We start from the raw sequence: 20,269 nt of genomic DNA, 5'->3' as shown, positions 1-20,269 counted from the left end.
ACATAAGCAGAACCAAAGACCAAAACCACATGATTATCTCAACAGGTGCAGAAAAGGCCTTTGATAAAATTCATCATCCCTTTATGTTAGAAACTCTCAATAAACTAGGTATTGAAGGAACATATCTTAAAATAATAAGAGTTATCGATGACAAACCCACAGCCAATGTCATATTTAATGGGCAAAAGCTGGAAGCATTTCCTTTGAAAACCAGTACAAGACAGGGATGCCCTCTCTCACCACTCCTAGCTAACACAGAAGTTCTGGCCAGGGCAATCAGGCAAATAAAGAAATAAGGGGTATTAGGCCGGGCGCGGTGGCTCAAGCCTGTAATCCCAGCACTTTGGGAGGCCGAGACGGGTGGATCACGAGGTCAGGAGATCAAGACCATCCTGGCGAACACGGTGAAACCCCATCTCTACTAAAAAATACAAAAAACTAGCCGGGCGAGATGGCGGGTGCCTGTACTCCCAGCTACTCGGGAGGCTGAGCCAGGAGAATGGCGTGAACCTGGGAAGCGGAGCTTGCAGTGAGCTGAGATCCGGCCACTGCACTCCAGTCTGGGCGACAGAGCAAGACTCCGTCTCAAAAAATAAATAAATAAATAAAAATAAAAATAAAGAAATAAGGGGTATTAAAATAGGAAAAGAGGAAGTCAACTTGTCTTTGTTTGATGACATGATTTTATATATAGAAAACACCATCAACTCAGCACCAAAACTCCTTAAACTGACAAGCTATTTCAGTAAAGTCTCAGGATAGAAAATCAATGTGCAAAAATCACAAACATTCCTTTACAGCAATGATAGACAAGCGGAGAGCCAAATCACGAATGAACTCCCATTCACAATCACTACAAAGAGAATAAAATACCTAGGAATACAGCTAACAAGGGATGTGAAGAACCTCTTCAAGGAGAACTACAAACCACTGCTCAAGGAAATAAGAAAGGACACAAACAAATGGAAAAACATTCTAGCCTCATGGACAGGAAGAATCAATGTCGTGAAAATGGCCATACTGCCTAAAATGATTTATAGATTCAGTGCTGTTCCCATCAAATGACCATTGACATTCTTCACAGAATTAGAAAAAACTATTCTAAATTTTATATGGAATCAAAGGAGACCTCATACAGCCAAGACAATCCTAAGCAAAAAGAACAAAACTGGGGGCATCATGCTACCTGACTTCAAACTACAAGGCTGACTGACTTCAAACTACAAAGCTACAATAACCAAAACAGCATGGTACTGGTACTAAAACAGACTTATAGACCAATGGAGCAGAGCAGAGACCTCGGAAATAACAACACACATCTACAACCATATAATCTTTGACAAACCTGCTGAAAACAAGCAATGGGTAAAGGATTTCCTATTCAGTAAATGGTGCTGGGAAAACTGGCTAGCCATATGCAGAAAACTGAAACTGGACCCCTTCCTTACACCTTACACAAAAATTAACTCAGGATGGATTAAAGACTTAAATGTAAAATCCCAAACCATAAAAACTCTAGAAGAAAACCTAGGCAATACCATTTAGGACACAGGCTTCATGACAAAAAAATACTTCATGACAAAAGTGCCAAAAGCAATTGCAATGAAAGCAAAAATTGACAAATGGGATCTAATTAAACTAAAGAGCTTCTGCACAGCAAAAGAAACTATCATCAGAGTGAACAAGCCACATACAGAATGGGAGAAAACTTTTGCAATCTACCCAGTTGACAAAGGTCTAATTTCCAGAATTTACAAGGAACTTAAACAAATTTACAGGAAAAAAAACAACCCCATCAAAAAGTGAGAAAAGAATATGAACAGACACTTCTCAAAAGGAGACACTATACAGGCAACAAACATGAAATAAAGCTCAACATCACTGATCATCAGAGAAATGCAAATCAAAACCACAATGAGATACCATCTCATGCTGGTCAGAGTGGAGATTATTAAAAAGTCAGGAAACATCAGGTGCTGGAGAGGATGTGAAGAAATAGGAACACTTTTACACTATTGATGGAAATGTAAATTAGTTCAACAATTGTGGAAGATAGTATGGCGATTCCTCAAGGATCTAGAACCAGAAATATCATTTGACCCAGGATTCAAATTACTGGGTATATACCCAAAGGAATATAAATCATTCTACTATAAAGACACATGCACACGTATATTTATTGCAGCACTATTTACAATAGCAAAGACATGGAACCAACCCAAATGCTCATCACTGATAGATTAGATAAAGAAAATGTGGTACGTATACACCAAGGAATAGTATATAGCCATAAAAAATGAGATAATGTCCTTTGCAGGTATATGGATAAAGCTGGAAGCCATCATCCTCAGCAAACTAACAATGAACAGATAATCAAACACTGCACGTTCTCACTTATAAGTGGGAGGTGAACAATGAAGACACATGGGCACAGAGAGGTAAGCAGCACACACCAGAGCCTGTTGGGGGGTGGGGGGTGAGGGGAGGAAACTTAGAGGATGAGTCAATAGGTGCAGCAAACCACCATGGCACACATATACCTATGTAACACACCTGTATGTTCTGCACATGTATCCCTTTTTTTTAAGAAAAAAATTTAAAAAAGAAATTCGTTGATTTTAGACTTTTAGTTAAATATGTATGTGATTTCTATAAACACAAAAGGAATATAATAATCTACAAACTAGTAAGGGAAAATAACTTTTAAAATGTGAAACTATACCAAAGCAAGAGAAATAAACCCTAACACAATCTAAAAGAAGGCATGAAATTGAAACAAACACACACACACACACACAACGAAATAACAAAAAGTACAATAAATAAGCAAAAATGACAGAAGTGAATCTATATACATCAGAAATCACAATCTGTACAAATAGACTAAATTTTCTAGAAAAAATTGTTTAAATGGTGAACAAAATTAAATACAATCTTCCTTCCTTCCTTCCTTGGAAACAGGGTTTCATTCTGTGGCCCAGATTGGAGTGTAGTTGTGCGATCTGGGCTCACTGCGACCTCTGTTTCCTGGGTTCAACTATTCTTGTGCCTCTGCCTCCCAAGAAGCTGGGATTACAGGCATGTGCCACCACACATGGCTAATTTTTGTATTTTTAATAGAAACGGGGTTTCGCCATGTTGGCCAGGCTCGTCTTGAACTCCTGATCTCAAGTGATCTGCCCACCTTGGCCTCCCAAAGTGCTGTGATTACAGGTCTGAACCACCATGCCGAGCCCAAATATTTCCTTTTAATAAGACATACACCTAAGTAACAAACAGAAAAGTTGAAAGCAAAGGATTGACAAAAAGACAGGCTCAGCCAATACTAACCTAATGAAATTGTTGTAGCTATATTAGCATTGTAGAAAAACATATCTTAAGGTAGAAAGTATTACTAAAAATCAGCATGCCACTTGATGATAATAAAAGGTTCAAATCATTAGAAACTTGTCATATTTCTATATCTGTTTGCTTCCATATAAATAAAACAAAAAATGTCATCACTGTAAATGTAAATGAATGTATTTGCCATCATTTTGAGGGATTTCAACACAACTAACAGCAATTGACAGATCAAACAGTGATAAAACAATAAGGATATAGATTCAAATAACCCAATTAACAAGTTTTATCATATGTATATTAATCACTGTGTTCTACAACTGAAGAATACAAATTCTTTTTGACAACACATGGAACATTTATAAAAACTGATAATATTCTAGGTCATAAAGGAAGTCTAAATTAGTTCTAAAGAATAGAGACACAAAAATCCCTTCAAAAAATCAATGCACCCAGGAGCTGGTTTATTGAAATGATCAACAAAATTGATAGACTGCTAGCAAGGCTAATAAAGAAGAAAAGAGAGAAGAATCAGAAAGATGCAATAAAAATGATAAAGGGGATATCACCACTGATCCCACAGAAATACAAACTACCATCAGAGAATACTATAAACACCTCTACGCAAATAAACTAGAAAATTGGCCGGGCGCAGTGGCTCAAGCCTGTAATCCCAGCACTTTGGGAGGCCGAGACGGGCGGATCACGAGGTCAGGAGATCGAGACCATCCTGACTAACACGATGAAACCCCGTCTCTACTAAAAAATACAAAAAGCTAGCCGGGCGAGGTGGCGGGCGCCTGTAGTCCCAGCTACTCGGGAGGCTGAGGCAGGAGAATGGCGGAAACCCGGAGGTGGAGCTTGCAGTGAGCTGAGATCCAGCCACTGCACTCCAGCCCGGACAACAGAGTGAGACTCCGTCTCAAAAAATAAATAAATAAAATAAAAATAAACTAGAAAATCTAGAAGAAATGGATAAATTCCTGGACGCATACTCCCTCCCAAGATTAAACCAGGAAGAAGTTGAATTCCTGAATAGCCCAATAACAGGCTCTGAAATTGAGGCAATAATTAATAGCCTACCAACCAAAAAAAGTCCAGGACCAGACCAGGACTCACAGCTGAATTCTACCAGAGGTACAAGGAGGAGCTGGTACCTTTCCTTCTGAAACTATTGCAATCAATAGAAAAAGAGGGACTCCTCCCTAATTCATTTTATGAGGCCAGCATCATCCTGATATCAAAGCCTGGCAGAGAAACAACAAAAAAAGAGAATTTTAGACCAATGTCCCTGATGAACATTGATGCAAAAATCCTCAGTAAAATACTGGCAAACCAAAATCCAGCAGCACATCAAACAGCTTATCCACCGTGACCAAGTGGGCTTCATCCCTGGGATGCAAGGCTGGTTCAACATATGCAAATCAATGAATGTAATCCAGCATATAAACAGAACCAAAGACAAAAACCATACGACTATCTCAATAGATGCAGAAAAGGCCTTTGACAAAATTCAACAGCCCTTCACGCTAATAAATTAGGTATTGATGGGACGTATCTCAAAATAATAAGAGCTATTTATCGCAAACCCACAGCCAATATCACACTGAATGAGCAAAAACTGGAAACATTCCCTTTGAAAAGTGGCACAAGACAGGGATGCCCTCTCTCACCACTCCTATTCAACACAATGTTGGAAGTTCTAGCCAGGGCAATCAGGCAGGAGAAAGAAATAAAGGGTATTCAATTAGGAAAAGAGGAAGTCAAATTGTCCCTATTTGCAGATGACATGACTGTATATTTAGAAAACCCCATCGCCTCAGCCCAAAATCTCCTTAAGCTGATAAGCAACTTCAACAAAGTCTCAGGATACAAAATCGATGTGCAAAAATCACAAGCATTCTTATACACCAATAACAGACAAACAGAGTGAACTCCCACTCACAATTGCTTCAAAGAGAATAAAATACCTAGGAATCCAACTTACTAGGGGTGTGACGGACCTCTTCAGGGAGAACTACAAACCACTGTTCAATGAAATAAAATAAGACACGAACAAATGGAAGAACATTCCAAGCTCATGGATAGGAAGAATCAGTATCGTGAAAATGGCCATACTGCCCAAGGTAATTTATAGATTTAATGCCATCCCCATCAAGCTACCAAAGATTTTCTCCACAGAATTGGAAAAAACTACTTTAAAGTTCAAATGGAACCAAAAAAGAGCCCACATTGTCAAGTCAACCCTAAGTCAAAAGAACAAAGCTGGAGGCATCATGCTACCTGACTTTAAACTATACTACAAGGCTACAGTAACCAAAAGAGCATGGTACTGGTGCCAAACAGAGATATAGACCAATGGAACAGAACAGAACCCTCAGAAATAATACCACACATCTACAACCATCTGATCTTTGACAAACCTGACAAAAACAAGAAATGGGGAAAGAGTTCCCTATTTAATAAACGGTGCTGGGAAAACTGGCTTGCCATATGTAGAAAGCTGAAACTGGATCCCTTCCTTACACCTTATACAAAAATTAATTCAAGATGGATTAGAGACTTAAATGTTAGACCTAAAACCATAAAAACCCTAGAAGAAAACCTAGATAATACCATTCAGGACATAGGCATGGGCAAGGACTTCATGTCTAAAACACCAAAAGCAATGGCAACAAAAGCCAAAACTGACAAATGAGATCTAATTAAACTAAAGAGCTTCTGCACAGCAAAAGAAACTACCATCAGAGTGAACAGGCAACCTACAGAATGGGAGAAAAATTTTGCAATCTACTCATCTGACAAAGGGCTAATATCCAGATTCTACAAAGAACTCAAACAAATTTACACACAAAAAAAGAAAAAAAAACAACCCCATCAAAAAGTGGGCAAAGGATATGAACAGACACTTCTCAAAAGAAGACATTTATGCAGCCAACAGACACATGAAAAAATGCTCATCATCACTGGCCATCAGAGAAATGCAAATCAAAATCACAATGAGATACCATCTCACACCAGTTAGAATGGCGATCACTAAAAAGTCAGGAAACATCAGGTGCTGGAGAGGATGTGAAGAAATGGGAACACTTTTACACTGTTGGTGGGACTGTAAACTAATTCAACCATTGTGGAAGACAGTGTGGCGATTCCTCAAGGATCTAGAACTAGAAATACCATTTGACCTAGCCATCCTATTACTGGGTATATACCCAAAGGATTATAAATCATGCTGGTATAAAGACACATGCACACGTATGTTTATTGCGGCACTATTCACAATAGCAAAGACTTGGGACCAACCCAAATGTCCATCAATGATAGACTGGATTAAGAAAATGTGGCACATATATACCACAGAATACTATGCAGTCATAAAAAATAATGATTCACGTCCTTTTTAGGGACGTGGATGAAGCTGGAAACCATCATTCTCAGCAAACTATTGCAAGGACAAAAAACCAAACATCACATGTTCTCACTCATAAGTGGAAATTGAACAATGAGAACACTTGGACACAGGCAGGGGAACATCACATACCTGTCGTGGGGTGGGGGGAGGGGGAAGGATAGCATTAGGAGATATACCTAATGTAAATGACGAGTTAATGGGTGCAGCACACCAACATGGCACATGTACACATGTGTAACAAACCTGCATGTTGTGTACATGTACCCTAGAACTTAAAGTATAATAAAAAAATTATTTATTTATTTATTTTATTATTATTTTTTTTGAGACGGAGTCTCACTCTGTGGCCCCGGGCTGGAGTACAGTGGCCGGATCTCAGCTCACTGTAAGCTCCGCCTCCCGGGTTCACGCCATTCTCCTGCCTCAGCCTCCCGAGCAGCTGGGACCACAGGCGCCGGCCACCTTACCCGGCTAGTTTTTTGTATTTTTTAGTAGAGACGGGGTTTCACAGTGTTAGCTAGGATGGTCTCTATCTCCTGACCTCGTGATCCGCCCGTCTGGGCCTCCCAAAGTGCTGGGATTACAGGCTTGAGCCACCGCGCCCGGCCAAAAAAATTATTTTATTGTAAAACTAAAAAGAAAATGTGGCACATACAACATTCATTACCACTAGATTAAGAGGATAATTTGATAGTTTAGTTTTGTTATTACTAAATTATTTCTAATTTTCTTATGATTCTAAAGAGAATCATAAGATATTTCCTCTTTCATGCATTCCTGTCTCCTTGAAAGGACCTAATTTGCATTGATTATTAAATATATTGGATGTTAAGCCCCAATATGAATTATACTTCATGCAATAAGCCTGGAAGTAAGTGTGAATTAGACCTATGGTAACTGAAGGTCTTTTCCTAGGAGAGTCCCAGTTTATGTCTGTTTTCCTCACATAATTATTGAAAACTCTTTCACTCTTGAAAGTGTCCTATTTTGAAAAAGAATTATATATTCACTTCTTCTACAGCTGTCTATTTATGGGGCTAAACAATTTAACATTAGATTTCCTCCATCCATAGACTAGGGAGAATTCTATGATCTTATGGATAGTCTTATATTTATGGAATTGTTCTTAAAGCAAACTGGCATTATTATTAGTGTTTTTCATGGTAATAAATTACCAGTAAATTAGAAATCACTGCTTGTGCATGTGACAAATTCACCTGGATAAATAAGGATAGACTATTTCACTTGAAAAATAAAGGAAATGGAAATACTTTTTGCTTGAACTGTTTAATTTTTCTTTTTATTTTTGTTTTAGTTTTGTATTTGTAGATTATATAAACCTAGAGATGAAATGAATCCTTTCTAAAACATGTCTTTTAAAAAATGCCTTACAGTTGCATCTGCTAAATTAACCCTAAGGAGAAAGATTATGAGGAAAAGCTGTGTTGGACTTAAAATTGAATCAATTATCCCTACATTTAGTGGTCGTAGCAATAATAAAAGTAGGATTGTTTAGAACCAACAGAAAAATAGGTCAGCAAAACTTTGAACACTAATATTTCCAATATTTATTCCATCTAATAATACTTTTTAATTCTGAAGAAAATTACAATCTTAAAAAATTACATTTAAATTCTATTATTAAGGACATAAAACAATGAAACTATTGTAAAATAAAAATTATGTCAAAATGCAAAACTTATATTTAAGCTGCACTTAAAAATAAATATAACAAAGCAAAACAATAAAAGAGAGGTTGGAGAAAATGCAGGATTGAAATATGATGATAAATTGAGCACATTTATTTTTCCCCTCCTCCTCCAAATTCTATTTGATGAAATGGTGGAATCTATAATATGTTTCTATCTATCTCTATATATCTATATCTATCTGTATCTGTATCTGTGCCTATATCTAGATCCACATCTGTTCCTCATTTACATATCTACCTAGCATATCTACATCTGTGTTTATTTCTATGTTTATATCTATTTATATTATATACATATATCTACATGAAACCACAATGCATTGGAAAACACATAAAACATATTTAAAAACTAGGCATCTTGAAAGATTGGAAGCAGGTGAATCAGATATTGGATGAAACCAAATATAGAGGAAACAAAAGCTAAAAATACCTTTAGCAGAAAACATCGGTGAAAGTTAGCATAACCCTGAGGAACTCCTAACCCATATCAACAGGTACGAGCAATTGCAGTTGTCACATCTGTACAAATGACAGTAAACACCAAATGCTACTTTGATTCAAGCACATACAACACGGAGCTGCGTTACCTTCCTCTCAGTCTGTCAGAATTGACCAGCCCCTTTAGTTCCTTCACTTTCCATAGCTGAGAAACTGATTGTAAGAGTGTCCTTATTTGGGGTTCATCTCTTGGCTTAATCCTTTTGCTCTCATACCAACAAATAAGATAATGAATGTGAAGGTGCTTTATAAACCATCAAGCATAATGAAAATGTTACGATTATTATTCTCTACCAACACCTCTGCCAACCACCACCACCACCATCATCACCTATGCCTTTTATCCAACCAATCATGTCTACCCAGATTCTCTCTGTTTTTGCCTCATAATGGAAACTACTGAGCTCCTTTAACCCTTGATTGATTCTGACCTCTGGAATTTTGACCTCTGAATGCTACACACAGCTTGACCTTGACCTCGAATCAAAGACTGTCAGGTATGAAAGGAACTCCTACTACCCACATACTGCTTGATCCTCCTGTACATTCACCCCCACTGGATCCAGTCTAGTGACAAAGACCTTGGTATTTCCAGACACAGGCTACTCAGTCAGTGGACATGTATGTTAATGAGAAAATGCCTCTATACTTGATGGCTCAAAAGACACTGCTTATAAGCTCCAGCGCTCCTTCATTTTCTTTCTTACCATGAGACTTAGGAGATCGAGAAGGCCAAGCAGGGCCAGAATAGCTTCCACAGGAAAGGAAGAAAGAAGAATCTAGCACTGTGGTAACCATCTAGTTACAGCCTTATTTTGGTGAAGTTAAAAAGAAATTTAAGTTTTCTACATGATCCAGCCCAATTTAATGGTAGAAGTCAAGCCTCAGTCAGAAACAGAGTGTACTTAGAGCTGGGAACTCTGGTATGACATCATATCACAAACTCTAAGCAGTATAGCAGTTGGATATCAGATAGGTATAAAATCGTTTGATGAGAGGGAATGAAGTCCTGATACCCAAGATACCTGATTATCAAACTGTTCATCAATATTTTTCTTAAAATAACCCCCATAAAGCCAGTATTAATTTGTTTTATTGGGATTATTTTTTAAATCTCTAAGTGTGTTGCTCTCTTTATGACAAGGCTTTTGTTTCTCCCATGCTCATATATCTTACATAAAGTCTAAAAGCTTTCCATGTAGGAAGTAATTATGACAGGCTTCCTTCTGTTTCTATATCACCAATGAATATTAATAAAGTAATTTCCATTACTTAATGAAAGAGTCTCTTTTTGACAGTGATCATGCATTCATTGAGGTTGAATTCTCAATATTTTGGGGTTCATGGGTGGGTTTTGGGGGACTCCATAAACTTTCTAATATTATAAATTAAATTTTGTCTATAAATGTACTTTTCTTGAGAGAATTTCCATAACTTTATCCAATTTTGAAGGAATCTATGTCCCTAAATGTTAAGAGTCACCAGTTTAGAGAGTGAATGTGTGGTATGAATCTTTAAGGTTGAAAATCTTACATTTTTCTATTATTAATTCATCATGTGTTCATATGATAAGGAACACTTTTAAGGATTCAAATGCTTTGTGATCATTAAAAGTCATTCACAATGTTTTTTATTATAGGAGGCCATATACATTTAAGCACATTTTCAGTATGTCAAAGAGATACCCATTCTGATTTATTCAAATCATCTTTTTTTACAGTGGTAGCATATGGCATTGCTAAAAGAGTCCTGAATGGAAGCAGAAGAATCTGCTCTGATGCCAGTTTTTGCAACAACTAATTCATGTGACCTTGAGCAAACTCACCTCAGCTCTTGGGGCTTTTGTTCCCTCATATGGAAAACAAGCAAATGAAAAGACCACTTGATAGAGCCCCTAACACGGCATGATCCATATTTATGCAGAAATTTCAGCTCAGGACCTCTGAAAGAATGCGAGGCCTAGACCTTTCCAGTGAATGAAGCACAATCTGTCAACTCTCATCAGGTGCTTATTTTACTTTATAAATGGTCAAGTATAATGAAAATTACTTGACCTATTATTACTATTATTATCCTCTACTATTATTCCATCATTTTCCAATTTCTACAGCAAGCTGTGCCTATATTTTTCACTCAGTTTTTCAACAAGTTGAAATAAGATGACTCGTTACAATTGTCCTTAATTTCATTAGTCAGTCACCTGAAAATTCTGACGCCTCACTTGTCTAAAAATTTTCCAAAAATAGCTGTGACTTTAGGATTGAGACAACGATGGACATGATAGTACCCTTGGAGCACTTCAGCTTCAACCATGTGTAAAGCGGCAAATATTACTGTGTATTGAATAATTGTTCAATCAGCTTCTGTCACCTTCACTTTCCTAACCACATTTAAGCTATTGGGTATAAAATACGGAATTTATTATTATTGCATGCTTTAAAGTAAGTGGTCTCACATAATATTTTAATAAGAGAGTCAGTATGGTAGAATACAAAATAGAAGGCCTTGGAAGATAGACCCAGGTTCCAATCTGGCTCCATCCTTTGCTGACTTAGTAGCCCTGCCTATTAATTGGTCTTTCTGAGCTTCAGTTTTTCCCTTTGGCAACAGGGTGGGCATACAATAAATACTAATCATTCATTAATCAACCTTAGAATGCTGTAGACTAAGACATCTGGAAAAAAGATCACTATACAAACACAATCTTCATTGGAAAAAGTGAAAAATAGGTGCAGTCCTCCAGTTGAGTTTTGTTGTGTTATCATTAACAGAACGATGCCTGGCACATACGAATCCCTCAGAAGACATTTGCTGAGTTAATTAATTATTATATGGTGAGTATCTTATAACTCACATTGACTCTGGGCTTTTTAATACCACCACCCTTTCCATTTGATGTATTTGGTATGTAAAGAATTACTAACTCTTCCTGCCTGACTATACACAGTCCAAAATTACTTACTACTCACAGAGGAGTTGAGGAGTGTTCCACTTACCATCACTGCTCTCATTATCACCCAGTTAGTCCAAGAATTCCTTCTGTTCCCTAATCAAATCCTGCTGCTTACACCACTACTGACCCTGCATGTGGTGTTTGATATTTTCTATTCATATCAGCACTTTCAAATCATTGCCAACCTGAGGGTTATAAAGTAGGAATCTTGGATATTTTAATAGGCATTTCTTTTACTTTTTTTTAAACTTGTAAATTAACAGAGCATTTCTTAAGTTCAAGTAAGATGAGGTATAGTTAACTGACTATCAGTATTTTTGGTGACTGGCTGTTCATACACTTTTCCATTGTTTAAGAGTTTGATTGTTTGTTCTTTTCTAATGAATTTGTTGCATTTATTTATTTTAATCTGCTCCTTAGGGAACAGAGCAAGATGTGATTAAGACAAACCATGCATGACTCAAAAGAGTGACACCTAAGCTTCCACTGTCCCACCTAGAAAACAAGGGATTGGCTCCTTGCCTTGTTAAGCTCTCCTGCTTTAGGCAGACATCTCACTGTACTTTGATTGTTTAATTGCCACAAACTTCAGCTCTCCTGGAGACCTGTGATTCTCTACATTTTACAGTCACCATGGCACATATCAATACACACTGAACATGCTGCAATTTTTAAAAAAATCTCAAAGGTCACTACCCAATAATGAGAAACTGACTGAAAAAAGCATCTTTTTTTTTTTGAGACGGAGTCTTGTTCTGTCATCCAGACTGAAGTGCAGTGGTGCGATCTTGGCTCACTGCAAGCTCCGCCTCCCGGGTTCACGCCATTCTCCTGCCTCAGCCTCCCAAGTAGCTGGGACTACAGGCACCCGCCACCACACCCGGCTAATATTTTGCATTTCTAATAGAGACGGGGTTTCACCGTGTTAGCCAGGATGGTCTCGATCTCCTGATCTCGTGATCTGCCCACCTCAGCCTCCCAAAGTGCTGGGATTGCAGGCATGAGCCACCGCACCCAGCCTGAAAAAATCTTATATAATGGAAAGCAATCATTTTGGATGATTATAAGTGATACTAATATTTCAGCCTTAAGTGAAGCCACATACCTTGCTGGTCACTAAATATCCTGAGAGCAAAAGCTGCAAATGTCACAGAGAAATTTCATGAATTACATTATAAGGTTTGTATTATTTTCCAAGGTAAAATACGAGTGACCACTGGTCACTCATTTGTGTGTCATAAAACCTGAAAAAAAGATCATTTATTGGCAGGCTTAAAGTTTTTTGTTCTAATAAAAATCTATTTCAGTTTGTCTTTTTAAAAGGTTAAAATAAAATACTTTTATTTATTGATGTTTACTTGGTATTTTGTACCGTGTTTATGCAGCATATGAAGACTTTATAAATAAAGATAAATAAATTGAGAGGCTGAGTCCAAAATTCACATGTGGGCCTAATTTACCTGACAAAAACACTTTCTAACCAAGATCCACTTCATACTCTTTAATCCCTTACATGTGTATAATACCATACAATGTTCAATGTGCTTTTGTGCAATTCATTTCAACTGATCCTTGCTTCATATTTTTCCTCCAATTGATGGATAATGAAATCAAGGCTTGGCGAGTTCGAAGGACTAATACATGGCAGACATAGGACCAATAATATAATGATAATGGCCCACTTTATTGTGTAGTTCCTATATTTCAGGCACTGTGACGAGGGCTTTATATCTAATACCTCGTTTAGTTTTCACACTAGCCCTAGAAGGTAGCTATAGTATTGTTATTGCTCTTACACTCATTTTACAGAGGTTCAGGTGGTAAATGTCAGAGTGATTTTAACTCAGTCAGTCTGACTCCAGAGCCCTCACATATTTAGACAGTCTATTTCCAAGGGCATATTAATTAGGATGTTTCTCCCTTTCTTTTCTCTCACCTCACCATCTTTCTTCCCCCTTTTATCACTAATTCTGAAAAAGCAAACAAACAAACACAGGAGGATTACAATTGGGGATTCATGCTTACCTCTGTTAATAGTATTACTTGGGATGTGGGGTAGGGTGGGAAAATTCTTTCACCAACTTACTAGATCCAAGGCGGCTGCTAGGATGGAGGCATCAGGAATGGTCCCTGGCTCACAGCAGTTCAAGAGAAATTGGAAGCGTTTCATGCCTTGTCGGATTGCTCCAAGATTCACCACGTTTTTGCTTTTTCCACCATCTTGGTTGGGAGAGAGATGATCATCAAAACTGTGGCAACCTATAGGAGTGGTGCCATGGTGGAGGAACGAAAGAGAGAGAATGTAATGGATCACAGGTTTAACAAGAGTTTCAAAGATACAACAGTGTGTTTACTACAGTGTTGGCCAGAAAACTTTCTCCTTCACTCCACTTCCTTGCTCTCCACCCTAATGTTTGATTTAAACACATCCTGACTTTTGGGAATCTGGTAACACGTGATATATGAAAATGTAAGATTTTACCTAAATATTTAAATATAGTGTTTGATCATTTTATTTGCAGGTCTTCTTTTGAATACTAGCAAGAGCTTTTGGTGTATTTAAAATTATTCTTCCTGTAATGAACAACTTCTGTTTTTATGGAAGTTGCAGTCACTGTGCAATTTCCAATCTGTTACAACAAATTGATACAGCATTGGTACAGCATTGCATATAATGTGTACATTGTGTACAGCATGCTGTACAAATTGGTACATTTTGGTGTGGTGAAAGCATTGTAGTGAAAGGAGAAACCTTTTATCAGTTACAGTGCAAAGAATCACTGGCTACTGGAGGTCCAGAATTAGGGTTACCACTCTAACAATTTGCATTCATAGTAGATAAAAGGGGGTGTTTACAGTTATGGGCCTGGGTTTACCATGACAGTACACCACACACAAAGATGTCAGCCACCATATCCACTAATGGAAAAATGCGGGAACCTACTCTATCAGGGAACACGTCATTTGGAAGCAGTTTAAGTCTGGGACACAGATTCACTTAGACTTTATTATCACCAGATTTAAAAATTATGGCAAGGCATAAAAATAATTACCAGCCTTGGTCTACAACTTTCACAATGACTCAAACATATTGACCTATGTCAGTACGAAATAACATGATGTCTGGGATTTGTTTTACAATACATTTAAAAGAGCATGAAAGATAGATGAAGCAAATATGGCAATTTCTAAAGTATTTTTGCCAGTGGGTGATGAATATTTTGGATCCATTGAACCATTCTCTTTACTTTTTGCCTATTTTCATAAGCTCAAAAATGGCTCAGAAGATAAAGTATCATTAGTGAAATTTCCTATATTTCATTCTTTATGGGTATGTTTCTTTTTCAGATACAAATATTCCAAATTCAAAAATTCAAAATTCAATACCTTCAGTGTTTTTTGCCAGTTAGTATAGCATTTTTTTTATCATATGCAAAAAGAACTACCATGAGAAGAATTTGATGGTGGAAAAAATTCAAAAGACAAAATCTCAAATGATACAAAGAAGAGAAGCTATAGATGAGGAACAAACAATTCCAGGAGAGCCCTGTTTTCAGGCAGCTCCCTTTCAAAATGCTACTCTATTTCCTCACCAGACACCACCAAAGCTACTAGAACAGGTATATTCCTGTTATTTTTTATAACTATATGTCACTTCATTAATCATTTATATATACCCTTTTAATAGTATATAAAGTATACTAATATGTATGCCAAAGGATTCTCATCTGTTAAAAAGTATAAACAGTCCCTTAAACTTTGAATTGAAGAGACATCCCAAATAATAAGATTTTTCTTCTTTGTGAATCCAGTTGTTTTATTATTTGTTACTATAATTAAGATTTAAAATTCATCAGGTAATAACTACCTAAAATTTGCAATGGAATTAATACATGAGACCAGATAGATGATCAATGAAGTTATTCTTATTTATCAAATTTATTAAGAACAGTTGCCATCATTTTATTTAAGGAAGCATTAAGAATATGTATTTCACAGTTTTCTTCAACTTTTATTTGACAAGATTACTAATTTCAAAAGAATTGTATTCAATACTGCTAAAAGAAGTGCCATTTTAATTGCAAGAATTTCAAAAATAATGCAGTTAAGGAACGTAAGTAAAATAACGAAGACAGAAGCCATCAAAGCACTCACTGACAGCAAGAACCTATATTCTTTGCTTCACAGAATAATATATATTTATTGCAGGTGAGAAGATAAGCAGAATCCTATAAGCACAGGACATAAGAGTCATGTTATTAATAAAAGCTAATTATAATGGAAATTTTCCATTGTATTTATATAGCATTAATAGATAATAATATATTTTTGATGTAATTTTGGTACTGTTTTGAGCACTTAGTAGATACCAAGTACTGTATGAAATGTTTTATAATTAATTTTCTTTATTTTTTGCAATAGCCCTGTAAGATAAGTTTTTACAAATGATTTTAAAAGAGAATGTATTTTTGGAATGTATGGGTCTGTTGGCGAGGAGAGAGTGGTGGACAAAGACAGAGAATAAAGAAGGAACAGGTGAAGGAACAGGTTAAGCAGGCCAATCTGTTTATACAATGGACAGTTATAAAGGCAAGATTTAAATCCAGATCTACTGACGACAAACCTGCACTCTTACCACTATGCCACAATGTAATCTCTAAAATACCAAATGTTTATATGAAAGAAGTTCAGACTTTTATACTCTGCTGAAGATAGTGATCATGTTAGAAAAACTTAATGTGAGAAATAATTCCTCATTGTACATGTTATATTTCTTGGGTTTTCGCCTGTATCTTTAATGATAAACTGATGATAAAATTGTATCCTGCTGGCATTCCATATTGTACTACTAAAAGAAATGTCAAAAAGTAATTTGGCTGCAAAATGTACTTTTTATCAACTTTTTATAGCAATACACTAGGATGTAAGAATGCCTCTTGGCTTCCTTAGACATAATGATTACTTTTTTAGCCTCAGTATATTTTAGTTGCATTTGTTTAATATTTATTTTTTATGTTGAAGTGTATATTGAGGTGTAATTATAATTCTATTTACATAGAATGCATTTTTATAAGCTTTTAAATCCAAGAAGGGATGTATAAAAATATCCTACTTGTTTTTTAATATTATTTTTAATTGGCAAATCATTATCATATACATTTATGGGTACGAAGTTTCAGACATATAAAATCTAGTATTTCTTTAAGAAGCATTTCCCATTGTGTTGATGGCACAGCTGAGAACATAGAAGATATGCAGTAAACGTGTTGATTAGTTGAAAAAATTTGTTTTAATTAAACACCTTCCCTCAAATAGAGACAACATGATTTTTAAAATGAAATAATTTCAGTGAATATGAAAACACAAAAGAAAAAGATAGCTGATTTCTGAATGTAATTTCAATTCTATTTCATGTTCACCAGATACAGTTTTCATTTACTGAATAACTTTTAAATTTTAAAGAAATTCTATTGGCATTTCATTTCAAATCACTGAAGTTGAAGTAATGCATTTAAACTGAGGGTAAGAAGGTTTGATGTTTGTTCTCTTTAACAACTTTAAATAAAGAAACAAATTCTGTAATTAAGATAATTTAGATGAGAAAAGACAACACATCTATCATGGTTGGGTACAAATCATTTATACACATAGATCGCAAAAGAAAGAAAGAAAAAGAAAGAAAGAAGGGAAGAAAGAAAAGAAAGAAAGAAGGAAGAGAGCAAGAAAGAAAGCAAGAGAAAGAAAAGAGAAGGAAAGAAAGGAAGGAAGGAGAAAAGGAAGTAAAGAAAAAAGCAGGCTCAAAAATAGAATGATGTTTGCACGATTAAGGGAAGTAGTTGTTGCAAAATACGATGTACTTAGATTAGCAGATAATGTTGTTTAAGCTGGAGATTCTCATTTTCTGCAAGCAATTCCAAAGGAATCATCTCACAGCATATGTTTTATAATTTTTAACAAGCAAGAGAACATCGGCAAAGAATAGTGATATATAAGCTATATTCTCTTGCCAGCCCAAAGCACATACAATATTCCAGATAACAATCTCAAATACTCTGGCTTTCTTTTCCAGACATGCAAAAATAAACTGCCAATATTTCAGGTATTGTTGACACAAACTCATTGTAGAATCTGGCTCTATGAATATTCCATATCAGATCTTTTGAATCTGTGAATGGAATACAAAGAATATACGAAGCAATGGCTAAAATCCACAGGAATCATGGTAAGAAAAACACAAAGTCCAGAATGAACTAATGTTTGTAAGAAATGCTAATGATAACATGTTTGGAACATGAATAAGAAGAGAATGTAAGAGAATTAGGAGAATGTAAACAAGTCAATTATGCTTTTTATCTTTTCCACCAAGAAGAAAAATCTACAAATGGGGAAGTATAGTGCTGTAATCAGTTAGGTCAGCTATAAGGAAATGCCATAGACTGGGTGACTTAAAACAACAAACATTTATTTCTCACAGTTCTGAAGGCTGGAAGTCTGAGATCAGGGTGTCCTCATGGTCAGGTTCTTGGTGATGGCTCTCTTCCTGGTTATGTCCTCACGTGGCTTTTCCTTGGTGTATGCATGCAGAGAGACCTTATGCCTCCTCTTTTTTTTTTTTTTTTTAATAACGGCATTAAAATCCCATCACAAGTGTCCCCCTTATGATCTTATCTAAACCTAATCACCTCCCAAAGCCTCCGCCTCTAAATACTATCACTTTGGGGATTAGAACTTTGAGACAAATTTTTGGGGGATATACACATTCAGTTCGCAGTAGACAGAAAAAGTTCACTTAAGAAGAAATATTTGGGTAGGCATGGTGGTTCATGCCTGTAATCCCAGCACTTTGGGAAGCTGAGGTAGGAGGATCACTTGAGGCCAAGAGTTCAAGACCAGCCTGGGCAACATAGCAAGACACCCCACCCCCCACCCATCTCTACAAAAAATGTAAAACAAATTTAGTGGGGCACGGTGGTGCATGTCCGTAATCCTAGCTATTTGCAAGGTTGAGGCAGGAGTATCATTTGAGCCTGGGAGTTTGAGGCTGCAGTGAACTATGATAGTACCATTGCACTCCAGCATGGGTGACAGGGGAAGACCCTGTCTCAAAAAGAAAGAAGGAAGAAAGGAAAGAAAGGAAAGAAAGAAAGAGAGGAAAGAAAGAAAAGAAAGAAAGAGAGAGAGAAAGAAAGAGAAGAAAGAAGGGAGGGAGGGAGGGAGGGAGGGAGAAAGGAGGGAAGGAAGGAAGGAAGGAAGGAAGGAAGGAAGGAAGGAAGGAAGGAAGGGAGGAAGGAATGAATTTTGAAAAAAGAAGAAATATTCACCAAATGTGAGAGACCCTACATTCTTTGAGTTTAAGCTTCAGTTATACTTTAGTGCATAAAGAGAACTTAAAGATGTGATTGCAGCTCCAGTCAAATGACATCCAGTTAGCATGACACATACCTAGAGAACACACTTTAGCTCCACACTTCATTCTCAAAAAAGCACAACAAAAATTTCTTTATAATACTGATGTCTGAACGTGAGACATATTGTCTCCAAAATATTGTGAGGAGTGGAAAGAGTGTACAAGGATTGAAAATTATGAATGTCCTGGTTATTAGGAAGATTCTTAAAACCACAGAGACTAATAAACTTGATGTTTGCCCTATCCAAATTCTATAAGAGATAATTAAATAGATAGGAACATTTTCAAAAGAGAAGTAATCATAGGAGTCACTGTAACTTCATTATGCTGAACTAAGTCACGTTCTTTTTGATAGAGTTGTAAGAATATCATAGGCATGTTCTGGAAAATTCTGATGATGTTTCTGTAGTGATATGGGAAAGTTCTCTGATCACTAGAAAATTACGTGCATGGTTCACTAAAAATCTGTACCCACAAATTATTAATTAATCAAAGTCAAGTAGAAGTATTCTTAGAGTTATATCTTTGCATGTGTCCTGTTCAGAAATAGTATGAACAACTTGGACGAGAACAGGGATATGTGCATGTCTTTGCAGACAGATCTTTATTGTACAAAGAAGAAAAGACAGAACTCGATTTAGTTTTGATTCTCTTTCCATTCATTTGCTTATTTATTTATATTTTAATCTCAAATATTATGGATTATAAAGAGTGGAAAGAGTGTAAGAGGATTGAAAATGGATACTTCTCAAAATTATGGATTCTGTCTCTTAATTTCCTTCCTGGGGAAGTGACTTAACTACCTCCTAAATTAATGAAATAATAAATTTTCATCATTTTTGAAATGAAGAACAAATAATGGCTACATCAAAATATACCATGATATTCATCCATGTGAAAAAAAGCTAGCAAAAAATTAATCAATACAAACCAATTACATAATGT

The 20,269-nt window shown here is 36.3% G+C and overlaps 1 protein-coding gene across 3 annotated transcripts in view; it reads right to left on the bottom strand.

Moving 5' to 3' along the window:
- The window catches only part of UNC80 (unc-80 homolog, NALCN channel complex subunit), a 224,691-nt gene that overhangs the window by 129,662 nt on the left and 74,760 nt on the right, over positions 1-20,269 (bottom strand). For all 3 annotated transcript variants that reach the window (XM_031936430.1, XM_023217231.2, XM_023217223.1), the window contains exon 22: positions 14,003-14,175. In XM_031936430.1, coding sequence (XP_031792290.1) covers positions 14,003-14,175 — 173 coding nt within the window. The remainder of the gene's footprint in view (positions 1-14,002; positions 14,176-20,269) is intronic.

This window comes from Piliocolobus tephrosceles, chromosome 11 (genome assembly GCF_002776525.5).
Source record: "Piliocolobus tephrosceles isolate RC106 chromosome 11, ASM277652v3, whole genome shotgun sequence".
NCBI lineage: Eukaryota > Metazoa > Chordata > Mammalia > Primates > Cercopithecidae > Piliocolobus > Piliocolobus tephrosceles.
Note: the sequence above shows the minus strand (reverse complement) of the source record. Positions and strands in the feature narration are given on the sequence as shown.